This window comes from Cynocephalus volans, chromosome 9 (assembly GCF_027409185.1).
Source record: "Cynocephalus volans isolate mCynVol1 chromosome 9, mCynVol1.pri, whole genome shotgun sequence".
Classification (NCBI taxonomy): domain Eukaryota; kingdom Metazoa; phylum Chordata; class Mammalia; order Dermoptera; family Cynocephalidae; genus Cynocephalus; species Cynocephalus volans.
The window spans coordinates 22,277,970-22,293,773 of NC_084468.1; the positions used below are offsets into that span (position 1 = coordinate 22,277,970).

Below are 15,804 nucleotides of genomic sequence, written 5' to 3' on the forward strand. Positions count from 1 at the left end.
CATATATATTAAGTCCACCGGATGAGGTTTTGTGCAGATTTGCAATTGAACTTGTCCAGATGTAAGAAGCAGATAGGGAGCCCATTGCAGGGTCGTGAGGACTTGGACAGGTTAGCATCACCTTGTTGATTAGAGTGTAAAGACAGAGGCCGAGACAGAAGGAAGTTAGAGAAATCAAAGGAGGTGCCACTAATTACAGATTCGAGGCTAGAATGGAAAAACACTAAAAAGTGGTTTGATTTAGTGACAACCTGGGTGACTGGTTCAGGGAGGACTACAGAAGAGTAAAATACGGCACTTAAGACTCCACATTTAGAAGACATAATAAGCACGACCCCCTTGCCTTCCTTCACTCCCCCAAATAGAAGGAATAGAAGCTTTGCAACCAATGGTTCTCCCTTTTGCAGCAACTGGGTGCACCTCTTTCAGTGGCTGCTTCTTTAAGCTCTGCTTTCCCATCTGCAGACCATGGCTCCTTGGCCTGAGTTGGAAAATGCCCAGCCCGACCCCAGTAAATACATCGAAGGAGCCATGAACCAGCAGCCCACCATACCAGCTAAAGGCAAAGAGACTGACACAAGTAAGTGCCACTCACCTGGCTGCAGACGGGCCCCCTACAAGGACCTGGGGAGACACAGGTCTGATTCCTCATGGCCTCTGTCGCTTGTTTGGGCAGATGACACTGGGACTCCTGTAACCAAGATTGAACTTCTGCCATCCTACTCTACTGTGACGCTGATAGAGGAGCCTGCCGAGGTGGACGACCCCTGGGACCTGCCTGCACTTCGCGACACTGGGGTCAAGTGGTCAGGTAAAAATGAGGCCAGCTGGGGCAGGCATGAGGGGAACCGCCTCTTGTTCACAGTGTCACCACCTTCATGTCAACCCCCCCCCTTATTGTTCTGATGCCCTTAGGACAAGGGCCCTGGCTAGGGATGCCACCTACAGCCTTTGAGGTTTAGAGTCAGAGCACAATGTAGTGATTTGGGGGATTTTTTGTTCTTTCTTCCATTCAACAAACGTGTGTCACTGGGGTTATAGCCCAGACAGACACTGTCTTGCTTCTTATATTTCATTGCCTGCTGCCCAGGTTTTGGGTATTGCTGTAGGTGCTGTGGATATAGCAATGAACAACTAAGGCCCCTGTTCTTGGAGAGCTTCTCACCTCTCACCTAAATGTGGGCATCAGGGAAGGCTTCCAGAACACAGAGGGTGTACAGCCAGAACAGCTGGGGTGCAAGCAAGTGCTACATTTCTTATCCAAGTGTAGTGTGTAAGGTCTGCAGGCCAGACAGCTAGGAGGGCAAAAGAGGTAGGAGGGAAAGGAGCTGGGGGGAGGAGGTAAGAACCACTTTAAAAGTGAGTGCAGGGCTGACCCCGTGGTGCACTCAGGAGAGTGCGGCGCTGGGAGTGCAGCAGTGCTCCCGCCACGGGTTCGGATCCTATATAAGGATGGCCCGTGTGCTCACTGGCTGAGTGCGGTGCGGCCGTTCACAAAAATGACAAAAAAAAAAAAAAAAAAAAAAAGTGAGTGCAGAAAACAGCAGTCAAGGACAAAGCATCCCAGTATGTATCTTTGACCCAGCACTTTGCAGGTGGCAAGTGCTTTTAACTGCCCCCCTTAGTGACACTGTGGTTTAGCCCAGCATGGAACCTGGCTTGCCTGCCTGTACCCAAGAATGGACCACGCTGAACCCCTCCTCCCAAATGCAAAGGCTTTCAAGAAACTTCTCCAGGGCTTTCAACTAAATGGACCCCAGTGCTAAATGCTTGGAGAACTTCAGCAATGGATGTACCCACCTCGAAGCCCTGCAGGAATAAGAGCTTACAGCCGCCTGGCTGGGAGGGGAGGTGAGGGGAGTTCTGAGCATATTGCCAAACTTCTTAGTGTTTCAGACATTAAAAGCCTTTGTGACTTTTTTCCCCCACCCCCTTCCCTGCAGAGAGAGACACCAAAGGGAAGATCCTTTGTGTCTTCCAAGCGATTGGGAAATTGATTTTGCTTCTGGGATTTCTCTACTTGTTCGTATGCTCCTTGGACGTCCTCAGCAGTGCCTTCCAGCTGCTGGGAGGTAAGGATGAAAGGCTCAGAGGTCTGCGGGTTGGGGCTGTTGTCATGGAATTTGGTTTAGACAGTAGCAAGCCAGCCAGCCTGCCCTCTCAGACGCAGCCTCCTGGAGTGTTTTGGACTGAAAGCCACCTCAGCTCATCTTGCAAAATCTGTGACCCCTGTTTCACAGAAGAGAAAATGGAGGCCTATGAAAGCGCTATGCCATGGCTCAGGTGGCTTAGGCCAGGATTGTGTTTGTCCACAGGCAGGAAGCTGTTTGACACACAGACTTATCTGAGGGACCCCTGCTGTCTTTGGGCCTCCATACCCGAGGGGATTACAGAATAAGAAAGAGCACTCTCTTTGGTCAAAGTGACTAAGAAAGACAAAGCTGGGCCTCTTCTGGGGGAAGGATGGAGTCCCCAGGCTGGGGAACTCTCCATCCACCGCAGTTGCCTACACATCTCCTGGGACTGAGTGTGGCTGTGCCATGTGAGAGGAACCCAGAAGTGAGATTGCCACGTGCTCAGTCAGCTTTGTACTCTGAGTGGGTGACAGCAGTAATTGGCAGCACTCTGACTGCCTATGGGTATAGACATTTTCAGGGGCCTTTCCCCGAACCCTCCCATCTACAGAGGAGAGGACTCAGGCTCAGAGAGATCACTAACCAGACCTAAACTTCACAGCCCGTAACTGGCATAGTGGATTCAGTCTCAGATCTGGGTGACACAAAGGCCTATGGATTTCTGCACCCCTTGGTGACTCTCTTGAGACCCATCTTTGTGACCAGGGGAGTTGGCAAGGGGGCACCCAATGGGGAGCAGACTGACTTCTTGGATGCTGCTTCTGGTCCCCCTGTTCCAGGGCAGCATCAGCAAGGGGCTTGCTCACCAATCTCAGACAAGACACGTCCATTCTCTGGGCCTCTGTCCTCTTTGTAAAGTGGATTCAGGAATGGATTGATGGGACTGGAGGCACACTCTCGAAAATGACTCTCCCAGCATTTAATTACAGCCTGGGCTTGGACTGGGGGTGGATAGAGATGAATGAGAAGATTCACTCCTGGAAGATAAATCTTCTTCTGAATTGGGAAATCATCCCATAGACAGAGGAATTAGGGTATCAGGAGGTTCCCTGGCACCCACTGTGCCCAGAATAGAGTTGAGATCAGGTTCATGATCAGAGAATAGAGAAGGACTTGCTGACCGAAGGAGAAGTTGAAGGACAGGAGGAGGGTGAAGGGGCTGATACTGGTGGGGAACAAGGACAGAGAGGCAGAGACAGGAGGTGCACGTGGAGCCAGCAGGTCTCCTGACTTATCAGGGCAGGGCTGGGAAGAAGGACAAGGAAGCAAGATTCCATAGGCACCAGCAGGCTGGAGGCTGGGAGCCCCAACCCACATCCAGCTGGCCTTGGTGCCCACCTAACCCCCTCCTCATCTCACGGCCATTGGTTTGTTTTTCAGGAAAGGCAGCTGGGCAGTTCTTCAGCAACAACTCCATTATGTCCAACCCTGTGGCAGGGCTGGTGATCGGGGTGCTGGTGACCGTCTTAGTGCAGAGCTCCAGCACCTCCTCATCCATCATTGTCAGCATGGTGGCCTCCTCATGTGAGTCTGTGCACCCCTGAGCCCACATGCATTGCAGGCCACCTGGGGAGTCTGAACTTACTCTGAATATGTCCATTGCCTTGTCCAACTATGATGTGTCCTGCTGTTAATCCCAGGCAACTTCCTTGTCTTACTCCTTTTTCTGCTAGTATGACAGAATACCACAGACCAGGTAATTTACAAAGAGATTTATCCCTGTAATGGCCATCTGCTCCCCACCACCCCACCAAAAGAGATTTATTTGGCTCACAGTTCTGGAGGCTGGGAAGTCCAAGATTGAGTGGCTGCATCTGGTGAGGGCCTTCTTGCTGCATTAGAGCATGCAGAAGGCATCGCATGGTGAGGAACAGCATGGGTGAGACAGAGAGAAAAATAGGGGCCAAATTTATCCTTTTATCAAGAGCACACTCTGGTGATAACGGCATTAATCCATTCTGAGGGCAGAACCTTTATGATCTAATCACCTCTTAAAGGTCTCACCTCTTAATACCATCACAACGGCAATTAAATTTCAACATGAGTTTTGGAGGAGACTTCCAAACCATAGTAGTCCTGTTTCCATTTTGAAGGCTGGATCTGAAAATAGACCCCAGTGCTTGAGAACTGAGCTCTGAATTCTCTAGAACTATGCTGTCTGGCCTGGCAACCATTAGCCACATGTGGCTATTTAATTTTTTTCATCTTAATTGACTTAAATTTAAAATATAAAATTCAGTTTCTCAGTTGCATTAGCTACATTTCAAGGGCTTGATAGCCTTATGCAGCTTCCAGCTACCATATTGAACAGTATAGATACACATATTTCTATCATTGCAAAAAGTTCTATTGAACAGGCTTGCCCTCAGTGCTAAGAGTAAAGACATCTAATCACATCACACACTGACTTTGGGACAACTGAGCTAGGAAAGACGGCACTCCAAACTTGCACCTGCTGATATTTGCTACACCTAAGTTGGGCTAAATCCCCTGAGGAGCACCAGTTTGAGCTGAGTAATTTTCAGCCCAAACTAGCATTTTAGCCTAAGTTAACTAGAACCTTTCAGGACCAAATTAGAAAAAGGTATTTGTTCCTCAAGATATTTTACTTTCATATGTCAGAAAATTGTGACAGTATACTTATTCTGTTAGAAAAAGAAATTATACTGCCAGGAATTCGCCTACTAGATGTACAAATGTTTGATGTCTAGCATGTGAATGACACCTCCTTAAATGTGAGCCTTTATGCTGTGTACAGCTGACTCAATTGTACTCACGAGCTTGGGAACTCATTCACCTGAGTCCTTAAATACGAGCTGTTTCCTGGTTCTTTTAAGCTGGCTTTGCATTTGTAATAGGAATTTAGAAAGACACTTTTAAACTGGGGGCCAGGGCTGGTAGTTACCAGCTGGTTAGAGCATGGTGTTGATAACACCAAAGTCAAGTGTTCCAATTCCTGTACTGGCTAGTGGCTAAAAAAGAAAAAAACAAAAACAAAAATAGAACACTTCTGTAAAAAATAAAAGCCACCTGGGGTCCATAGCAGGGCTTCAGGCAGTCTGTGGATTCCCCAAAATTATGTGTAGGAATTTTTTTTGACACACAGACATATTTCTCTGGTGACCCATCCTACCTGTCATCAGATTCACAGAGCAGTACCTAATCCCAAAGAGTTTATGAACTGCTGCTTTAGGAGATCCCCAGCACAAATGAGTTCAGCCTGCCTTGAGCCATGTGGAAATATGGCCAGGCTGCCTTCTTCAACTTGCTAATGGCTCTTTTTTACCTTCCAGTGTTGACTGTGCGGACCGCCATCCCCATTATCATGGGGGCCAACATTGGGACCTCAATCACGAACACCTTCGTGGCGCTCATGCAGGCAGGAGACCGGAGTGAGTTCAGACGGTAGGAAGCCCACAACCCACCTTTGCTACCATCAGGCCCTTCCTTTGTGGTCATGTGTCATCACCACCCTTAAGTAGCCAATGAGAACATGCTTGTCAGGCTCATTGCTGGAGCTCCCAGAGGTAGTCACTGAGGAGTAGAGCAGGGCTGGGGCTCACATATTTAACAGCTCCCTGACCCGCACAGTGGGGATGATAACAATAGTATCCAACACCATTGTGCTGTCTTAAGGATTAAACACAACTGTGCAGGTAAGTGTGTAGCACTTACCTGGCTCATAGTCAGGGCTCACTAAATGCGAGCTCTAGCTAGGAACTTACCTGTTGCATGGTTGAGGTGAAACTAAGTCACTTAGTCATAGGTAACTATAACTTCCTAAAACTTCCATTTTTGGCCAGCTCAATCTGTGCCAATTTTTCTTTGTCACTACAAGGCCAAACGTAATTTTCGTGGATGCATAATATCTGAAAATAGAATGGGTTAAATATAGGCAAAGTGAACCCCTTTCTTCCAAAAAAATTAATATGAAAATTAAGCACATGTTCTAGCCTCTCCTCTGACTGGTGATGGGCTTTTACCAGAGCTTATTAAAACATGGAAGCAGTTCCCAGCTTGCCTATGTGATGCAGTCACCATGAGGGTCAGGCAGATGGTGTTAAAATACGCTGGTTGGGGAGACAGCAGATGTCACCCATTGGTGAGCTGGCAGATTGGTGGATGTCCTCGGAGCTGTTCATCTCCCCTGAGCCACCTCCTTTGGTCCCTGATAAGATGTCCTCATGGTCACAATAAGAATACCCATTATATAGAGCGTTTGCTAATTTGATCTTCTCAAGAAGCCACGTAGGCTTTTTAATACCCCATTGTATTAATGTAGAAACTCAAAGAAGTTAAATAACTTCATGCAGAGGCATAGCTGGAATTCAATCCAGGTTTCCTTATTCCAGATTTTGGGTTCTTTTCATTGTTTTACTCGTTTTTGCCTCAGGATGGCCTATGAAATATGAGCATAAGACCTGTGAAGGTGCTTGTATATAGGAATGTAATTAATTTAGCTCATCCCTATTTGGGATATTTAAACATGCTTTCAGTAACATCTGTGGAGGTATGTATTTTTCACTTCTGATGGTTTGGATTATCTTCTTGGGTTGATTCCTAGAACAATAATTATTGTACCAAACATCTATAAGGCTCTAAAAACATTTTGCCAAACTACTAAGAAATATTTGTTATCACTTTATACTGCATTATCAGAATATAAAAGTCCCTTAAACTACCCTCTCCAGGAAGAATAAGAATACTTTCAAATATAAAAGTGCAAATTTGCACTTGCAAATAAATAAATAAATTGCAAATAAATTTCTTTCACTAGTGAAGTTAAGCATTTCCCCCCACGTGCGTATTAGCTTCTCCTTTCTGTTCATGTCCCATGTTCCATTTGGTTTGGGGTGTTTTTGACATGCAGATGTTTTTTAAAGAAAACTTCTTTTACATTTTAAGAAAAAAAAAATGTAAAAGCAGAGTTTCTTAATCTGGAGATAGGATGGGATTCGTGGGAATCTTTGAACCTCCTCAGGTAGATGCAAAATGCGGTATATCTTAGCCTTGTTTCCTGCGGAGACTGTTATTCTCAAGAACTTAAGAAAAAAGGTTAAGAATTCACTTGCATAGATGGCTTTGATGGTTACTTTCAAACTGGTTCCCACCTTCCCAGAGAAAAAAGTTGCCTTCAATATACATGACTCAAAAGGCATCTCGATGCAATTCTCCCACATAGCGGCTGCTGAGCTAGTTATTCCAGCCATAACATGCTTGTTGGCCCTCAATTCCTCATCTGTTGGATGGGAATATTGATATCACCCCCTTGGAGGATTGCTGTGAGAGAGAACAAAAGCGAGACTGCACACGTGTGTACACGCATAGGTGATACCTGGCAGATGGTGGCAGATGACACAAGTAATGGCCCACCTCGCCTGGTGCCCGCTCACTCGTTGACTAAGCTGGCTACTGGGGTTCCCCTCCTGCAGGGCTTTTGCAGGGGCCACCATCCATGACTTCTTCAACTGGCTCTCTGTGTTGGTCCTCTTGCCCCTGGAGGCAGCCACCCATTACCTGGAGATCCTGACCAACGTCGTGCTGGAGACTTTCAACTTCAAGAGTGGAGAAGATGCCCCGGCACTTCTGAAAGTCATCACAGACCCCTTCACAACGCTCATTATCCAGGTAACCTGGCTCCTTTGGGCAGAGAAAGGTACTAAATCTGTCCCCACTCCATCCCCCACCCCACTGAGCCCATACACTCACTGTATAGATTAGTCTATGAACACTAATCTGGCTGCTTCTGGAAAAGGCCAAGGGAGGCAGAACTTTAACGACACAGGACAGAGTAATTGGCCTTGCTCGTTTCCTTGACTTCAGTGTATGTGTCATCTTTATTGGGATAGGGGTGCTTCTTAGGAATGAATACTTGAGACCACTTTATTCTCACTACTGTCCTCAACACCAGTGCGCTTACCGATGATGAAGTATTATCCCTATCTTAGCCAAACGGGAAGGTTACTGCCCTTTTCTGCCAGGAGCCATCTCGCCCTCTGCTCACTGGGGTCTGTCCACATAATTGAAATGAAAGAAGGCTTTGTGGATGTTGCCTTGGAGAGAAAGGACCAGCTGGGACCATGGGCTCTCACTTTTACCTTCAGGGTTTCTCAGCCATTCAGTCACCCAGCGCATGCTTCCGAGATACCAGGGCTTTTGTTTGTGCAATCATTTATTTGTCAAGCACCTGCTAACATCTGGGTAGTGTGCTCCACCCTGGGAGTGCAGGTGGGCTGAGTCCCACTTCACTTCTGCAGGGGCTCACAGCCCTGTGCATCTCCTCAAAGCCCCTCTAACAGCAACCCCTACCTTTCTGTCCCAAATCAGTTCTGAGGACATGCTGACTGTCTAAATTTCTTTCCTCAGCTGGATAAAACAGTGATCAACCAAATTGCAATGAAAGATGAAGCAGCCCAAAACAAGAGTCTGATCAAAATTTGGTGTGAAACTTTTACTAACGTGGTAAGTTTCCAAGAATATACTGCTGGGTGGGTGAACCTTTACATCTGAACTTTAAGCAATATCTTTCTTCCAAGGTGATCAATTAAAAAGACAGGGGAAAGAAAAATTGAGAACTCCTGAAAAACCAAAACTGGCCAGTGAGGTTCCTTTAGGAAACAAGTCCTTGAATGTTGGATGGGCTTAAGCAGTAGGACGGACAAACTCCCTTTTGCCCCATCGCACACAATGGATACACTATTCCTGGACTGTCTGTATCTTCATGTCTCAGAGGAGGCCTGGAGGGTCTCATGGAAACAGTCCATCTCACTCTATAGGTGCTGGCAGCAGGTGGCATCTCTCACACTTTCCAGACTCTTCCAGAGCATTCCTCCTTGGAATGCCCACATTCTTGCATTCGTACATCAGGGAACTTAACCCATGCTGCTTTGCAGTAGGGTTGTAGCTTACTCTTGCTTCTAGGGTGTATATGTTTTTGTTTTTGTGGGGTGCTAAAGGCTGCAGACTAAATGCAAAAATTAGATGTTTTTAAATGATGAAGGCTGATTTTATTTGTCCCGAGTTGTTCTAAGAGCTTTTCCCATAAAGATGAATAAATAATAAGTCCTCCAGAGATAAAAGAAAGTTTATGACGGAGTTACTGCACACACCAGTGAATATGGTGTCTCGTGCCTGCTCCCCCTGCTCCCCTCCATCCCCCACCAAAAGCGAGTATAGTGACATTGTTATGTTTGTCATCCAGACTCAGATGAATGTCACTGTCCCCTCACCTGACAACTGCACCTCCCCTTCCCTCTGTTGGACGGACGGTGTGCACACCTGGACCATCAAGAATGAGACCTACGTGGAGAACATTGCTAAATGTGAGTGGAACTCAAATTGGTCACCGGGAAGGGCTGTCTGTGGTGCTGATGTGTGTTTCTTATCTGCGTGGAGCCCCAGGAAGTGAAGGAAGGAAGGAAGGAAGGAAGGGCAGTAAGATTCACTGAGCACCCACCCCCGCACCCGGCATGGAGCAATGTGCTTTCAAAGCAGAGGATACTAAGGCTTTGAGACTGAGGTGACAAGCCACAGATCCCATGGCAGCTCCATGTCACTTCCCATAATTCATCAACAGATTTCAGAGTGTTCCCTCTGTGTGCCTCAGTATCCCTTTGTCAGTAACTCTGGGGAGATGACAGCAGATTTGAAGGAAGATGTGGGGCCCACATAGAACAGATATATTTACCCAGCGAGATCCTGCTGTACAGCAGACCCCATTCAAGGCACTGGGGCTGCAGCAGTGAACAAGTCAATGAGCCTACGTGATGCTCTGATTCTTTCAAGAGGCTGTAATGTTGCCCCTGGAATCTTTACCAACCCGGACATCCTTAGTTCTTCTAATTATTCCTTATATACCCTTTTATATATCTCTGCTTCTCTCTTCCCTCCCCCCTCCCCTGACATTAATTCTGAGCAATACACACCTTGATACTCCAGATGTGATTGACCCCACAGAATCAAGTAAACTTATCACCTCCCATGTTCTAGGTGCTATACATCCATTGATATAACCATGGTTTGCTGGAATTATCATGGGGACATACTGGGTCTTTGAAAAACAAGAGGTTTTACAATTAGCAATACCCCCTGTTCCGACTTGCCCATCCTACCACTCAAACACGTTGTTGTAAGTATCATGAGTAAAAAACACCATGGGATTTAGAAGTAGAAGAACTGGTTGGAGGCCTAGGTCTGCCCCTGATGAGCTGTGTGGCTTTAAGGGCAGGTTTTCTAGCCTCATGAGATCCCACTGGCCTGAACATAGTCTCAGGGCTACACTTAGCTGCAAAGGAGGCCAGAAGGGGTGGTCTTTATTCTGGGCCGCCATGTGTTGAGCTAACAGCCGAGATTCTGGTACTGTGAGAGAGAAGGATTCTGTGGCTGTGCTGGCTCCAGACCCTCCTGACAGGCCTTCTGTGGTCTCTTCAGGCCGGCACATCTTTGCGAATTCCAGCCTCTCAGATCTGAGTGTGGGCCTCATCCTGCTTTTTTCCTCCTTGCTGGTCCTCTGCGGCTGCCTGATCATGATTGTGAAGCTCCTGGAAACTGTGCTCAGGGGGCAGGTTGCTGTTATCATCAAGAAGACCCTCAACACTGGTAGGTGCACTGCCCCCATTCCGGTCCTTCTACGGGATGGCATCACTGTGGCCACCCCAGGGAGCTCCTTCAGATATCCACCTAAAAATGGCCTCTGCATGGAGTTTCTTTCTCAGATCTGATCGGCTACAGAAGTTGAGTTATTGTCTGCTCTGCAAATTTTATTTGGTGTCCTGGGTAGGGTCTGAGAAGCAGCCAGCTCAAATGCAGCGAGCTGTGAGTTAGGCCGGAAGGTTATCCTGGCAGGTTTTCCATATACCCGGGACTTTACTGGGTCTGTCAGGACCGCTTAGGAAAATGGTAACAAGTGTCCACCCTTGTCCCTGCTTCCCTTCACTATTGGGAAGAAAATGTGGCTCCGGACAGACTCATCAGCATCCTAAGGTAGCCAAGGAGACTCCACTGGCCAAGAGGAGCTCCTGCTGTATATGATGTCTTGTCCAATGAGAGCCTGCCAAGGCAGTGACATCACCACCCAGCCACATCTGCCTCTGCAGGGCTTCGTGAGGATGAACTGAGTGACTGTGGTGCTTGCCGAGCGTGCAGGGCCTGGTCTGGTGCCTGTGGGGTGCAGGGCTGGGTTTGTAGGGTTGTTCCAAGCTGCTGTGTTTACTCAATGCTCCTTTAGGTGGAAACTAAGGTGGAAGGTGTGCAGTGACAGGACACCAGGATGGGGGAGGAAGCGTAGGGGTCTAAGGGCTCTGAGTGCTTTGTGGGAGGAGGGTGGTTATTCAGATGGGATCAGTATTTCTAACCTGACTTCCAGTGAACCTGTGTGTTTGTCTTCGTAACACACGCCGACATCCTTGCTTTCACTGTCCACATATGCAGGGTTAAAGACAGTGGGAATGAAGCTGGATTCTAAAAATCCTGTTTGCAACCTCAGACCATGAGTGGGGTGGGGAGGCTCTGCACAGCCTCACCCTCCAGCCCAGCCCCTGCCCCCAGAGGCCTGCAGCCTCTGCCTTCCCCAGCAGGGTTGCAAAAATTCTTCACTTCTGTCTTCCAGATTTCCCCTTTCCCTTTGCCTGGGTGACTGGCTACCTGGCCATCCTCGTGGGAGCAGGCATGACCTTCGTTGTGCAGAGCAGCTCCGTGTTTACGTCAGCTATGACCCCACTGATAGGTGAGTTTCTCCCTGGATCTTCCTCTGGCTGCCACTGCCTTTTCCTGTCACCCCCAAGGGCTGATGCCATGTGCTTTTCTTCAGGCATGGGTGTGATAAGCATTGAGAGGGCGTATCCGCTCACGCTGGGCTCCAACATTGGTACCACGACCACCGCTATCCTGGCCGCCCTAGCCAGCCCGGGCAGTACACTGAGGAGCTCGCTCCAGGTCAGGGCATGCTGCATGGGGCAGGGGATCTGTGGGTGGGATCCATCCCCATTTGTGGTCTTGCAAACCGGTTTCCAACAAGAGCCAAGCCTTTCTGTTTTATCCAAAAGATGGAACTAATGTGTGGAAGAGAAGCCACAGGGAGACAGATTTGAGGAGCTCAATATGAGAACAGCTATCTACTCCTAGAAAGGTAGTGACCTAATCTCTGAGCTTAAATCCCCTGATCTGAAAGATAGACAACACAATCCCTATGTCATTACGATTATTATAGGCACCACATTTTTGGAGGGTCGGTGGGGGGGCGCAGCTGGCCAGTACAGGGGTCTGAACCCTTGACCTTGGTGTTAGATCACTATACTGTAACCCATCATGAGGATTATTATAAAGCTCTGACAAAGCACTGCCTAAAAACCATGCCATCCTATAGAAATATGTAAGTGTATAACATAGAATTGCATAGGTAATTTGGAATTTTTTATTAGCCACATTTTTCAAAAGTAAAAAGAAACCGGGAGACTCATTTGAATAATGTATTTGATTTAACTCATTATCACTTCAACATGTAATTGATGTAAAAATATTGGTGAGATTGTTGACATTCTTTTTTGGACAAAGTCTTTGAAATCTGGTGTGTATTTTACACTTAGAACACATCTCGAGGTGGACTAGCCACACCCGAAGCCAGCGGCTAATGTACTAGACAGGGCTGGTGGAAAGCCCCTAGGCTGGTGCCTGGCACCACACACAGGAAAGTAGCCCAGTGCCTGGCCTCTGGAGCCAGCCTACCTGGATAATGAATCCTACTTCTCCCATCTCTTACCTGGGAAAATAGGTTAACCTCATGGTGCCTCAAGTGTCAATGGTGGCCACTTCATAGGGTGTTTTTTGATGACCAAGGTAATCCACATAAAGTTCTTAGAACAGTTGCCTTGTACACAGCAAACATTCTATAAGCATCAGCTGCCACTGCTATCAATTTTTAGTAACTGTAACCATCCTTCCTGTCTCTCACTCCTCAGAATCAGCCAGTGAGCCGAGAAAGCCAGCAGTGCTGTGAGCCTTTCTTTCCACCCCACCAGCTCTTAACTGCTCAGCTGGAAGCTGCAGAGCCCAGGCCCAGGGTAGCAGTGGGCAGATCCACTGTTAGATGGGGCCTGCAGACTTCGGGCCCTGGATACTGAGCTGTGACTCCACCTGGTCCGCTCCAGGCCTCTCCTTCCTCCCCCTTGAAACATAGTAGTCCTCAGGGAGTACGGGTCATCCCTCTCGAGGCTGAGCTATAAAGACAAGGAAGACCCCTGAGTCTGCCACTGATGGCTGCTGGAAGTCCTCACCCTCATTCCATCCCCACTGGGCAACAGACCTCCTCACCTGCCCAACCTCTTGTGTTTCAGATCGCCCTGTGCCACTTTTTCTTCAACATCTCCGGCATCTTGCTGTGGTACCCCATCCCGTTCACCCGCCTGCCCATCCGCCTGGCCAAAGGGCTGGGCAACATCTCCGCCAAGTACCGCTGGTTTGCCGTCTTCTACCTGCTCTTCCTCTTTGTCCTAACCCCGCTGGTGGTGTTTGGCCTCTCGCTGGCCGGCTGGCAGGTGCTGGTGGGCGTAGGGGTGCCCATCATCTTCCTGATCCTCCTGGTGCTGGGCATCAGGCTCCTGCAGGCCCGCTGCCCACGTGTCCTGCCCACGAAGCTCCAGAACTGGAACTTCCTGCCCTTGTGGATGCACTCGCTGAAGCCCTGGGACACCCTCATCTCCCTGCTCACCAGCTGCTGCCAGACCCGCTGCTGCCTCTGCTGCCGCCTGTGCTGCCGCGCGTGCTGCCTGCTGTGCGGCTGCCCCACGTGCTGCCGCTGCAGCAAGTGCTGTGGAGACCTGGAGGAGGGGCGGGAGGTGGAGGGCATCCCCGTCAAGGCCCCCAAGGCCTTCGATAACAGAGCCATGAGTAGAGAGGCCCAGGATGAGGTCAAGTCCCAGACTGACTCCCTGGGCACCAAGACCATCTCCAGCAGCACAACCTTATAGCGGGCGGCCCAGAGGTTGGGGGTAGGACCTCACCCCTGGCACACTCTGCTTGCCTCCCCTACCTGGAGGGGATTTGTTCCCCATTAAGAAGTGAAATAGACATTAGTCCTGACTCTCATTCCCCTTGGCCCAGGATATCACCCCGCAGGGCAGTTTTCTCTCAGCCCCCGCTCCGTCGGTCTTGCACTCCCAGGAAGGCACAGGACCACACTGAAGGAAATTTAGCCAGTGACCCTCGCTAGACAGATGGTCAGGTCCATCCTTGCACATGGCTGGATGGTCAACAGGACCTATGTTCAACCTCAATCCCTTTTCTTCAGAAGGAAAAGGCCCGAAGGAGGAATTTATGAAAGGTTCTCAAGGGAGCATATGTGTGTCTGTATGTATATATGTGAGCAAAGCTTTTTTATTATGGTAGAGCTCAGGTCTCCTTTTTACCAAAGACAGGCTGCAATGGAGAGCAGTTGCTCACAGGCATCCTTGCCCCAGACCACCCAGGACATGGGAAATCGTGTAATTGTTTGGAGATGTGGAGAAGACCCCAGTGGTGGGCCTTTCTCACTTCCTAGTGCTCCCCAAGTCCCCTGTCGGGTTTTCCTCACCTGGGCAGGTATGGCTAATCCAAGCAGTTTACCTGCAGTGTGCTGTTCTCAAGTTTCCAGGATGGGAGCCACACCTGAACTGCAGAGGAGGTCCAGGTGCTCTTTGGTTCACCTGTTGGCTCCGGTCTTCACAAGAGTTCTCTAAGCCCTCTCTCCACTGCTGCTGCCTCCAATCCCAGGAAGCATGGAATCGTTCTACATTTCACACTTTCTGTGCAAGATGACTTTCTGGGGCAGCTTTTAGTGGTCAACTTCCTTCCTTCCTTCCTTCCATCCATCCATTGGAATTCCTTTCCAAATGGTTTTCCATTTTCCCATAGAGGAGCTTTGATTTCCTGCCCTCTCTTCATGCCTGCAAAGCTCCAAACTTTTCTCAGGAGGAGGAAACCAGGGCCTGGCTGGAATGCCCATGAGCTGTGACCATCAAGTAGAGTTCATGTGTGTCTGTGGGTCAAAGAGGGGTGCTCCTTTTGTCCCAGATGACTCTGTGCCTTTAGAGCCCCTGTTTTATTTACACCGCTGCTCTGCCCTCAACAATCCCACTTCTCCCAGTGAGCGACCCTGTCCCCCCCATCCCAGCTTCTGCATCATCTTAACAGGTTGGGATACCAAACTGAGCCCTCCCTGACCTTCCCCCGTGTAGATACCAACTCCCAAACAGAGCCATTTATGCTCTATATTTATAGTCACGCACTGTACAGCATTTTACATAAGTTATATATTAAACAGTTTGTGTGATTTGTGTTTTATAGTGCTCTCATTTGGAAAGGAGGCAGGGTTCTTCTGTGAAGTGTATAGAAGAGAAAGGCCACCTCTGTATATTTTGTAATACCGCCTTTTAGACATGCCTCTGTGGCCCTGCCCACACCACACTGTCTGTAAATATGTAAGTTAAACCCGGGCAGGGGCTGTGGCCATCTTTGTACTCTGATGATTTTTAAAAATTGTGTCCTTGTACTTGCGCCAATTGTATTTTTTTTTTTTTTTTTTTTTTTTTTTTACTGGTTGTGGGAAGGGAGAAATAAAGAAGATAATCAAACCCAAAAGGAGTATGCTGCTTTCAATTACAGGGTAGTTGGGGCATCCTTGAATCTATTTCCTAAA

The 15,804-nt window shown here is 48.4% G+C and overlaps 1 protein-coding gene across 1 annotated transcript; it reads left to right on the top strand.

Moving 5' to 3' along the window:
- Window positions 1-468: 468 nt before the first annotated feature.
- On the top strand, window positions 469-14,098 carry SLC34A2 (solute carrier family 34 member 2). Its single transcript, XM_063108359.1, has 12 exons — window positions 469-580; window positions 677-811; window positions 1,944-2,072; window positions 3,516-3,659; window positions 5,429-5,540; window positions 7,568-7,763; window positions 8,502-8,597; window positions 9,337-9,457; window positions 10,566-10,733; window positions 11,743-11,859; window positions 11,944-12,068; window positions 13,466-14,098. Exons 1-12 carry the CDS (start codon window positions 469-471, stop codon window positions 14,096-14,098), a joined length of 2,088 nt encoding a protein of 695 aa, XP_062964429.1.
- The last annotated feature ends 1,706 nt before the right edge of the window (window positions 14,099-15,804 follow it).

Coding starts and splice junctions, on each gene's coding strand:
- SLC34A2 (XM_063108359.1), top strand. CDS start 469: ATGGCTCCTTGGCCTGAGTTGGAAAATGCCCAGCCCGACCCCAGTAAA. Junction 581..676: donor AGGCAAAGAGACTGACACAA/GTAAGTGCCACT, acceptor TTGTTTGGGCAG/ATGACACTGGGACTCCTGTA. Junction 2,073..3,515: donor TGCCTTCCAGCTGCTGGGAG/GTAAGGATGAAA, acceptor TTTGTTTTTCAG/GAAAGGCAGCTGGGCAGTTC.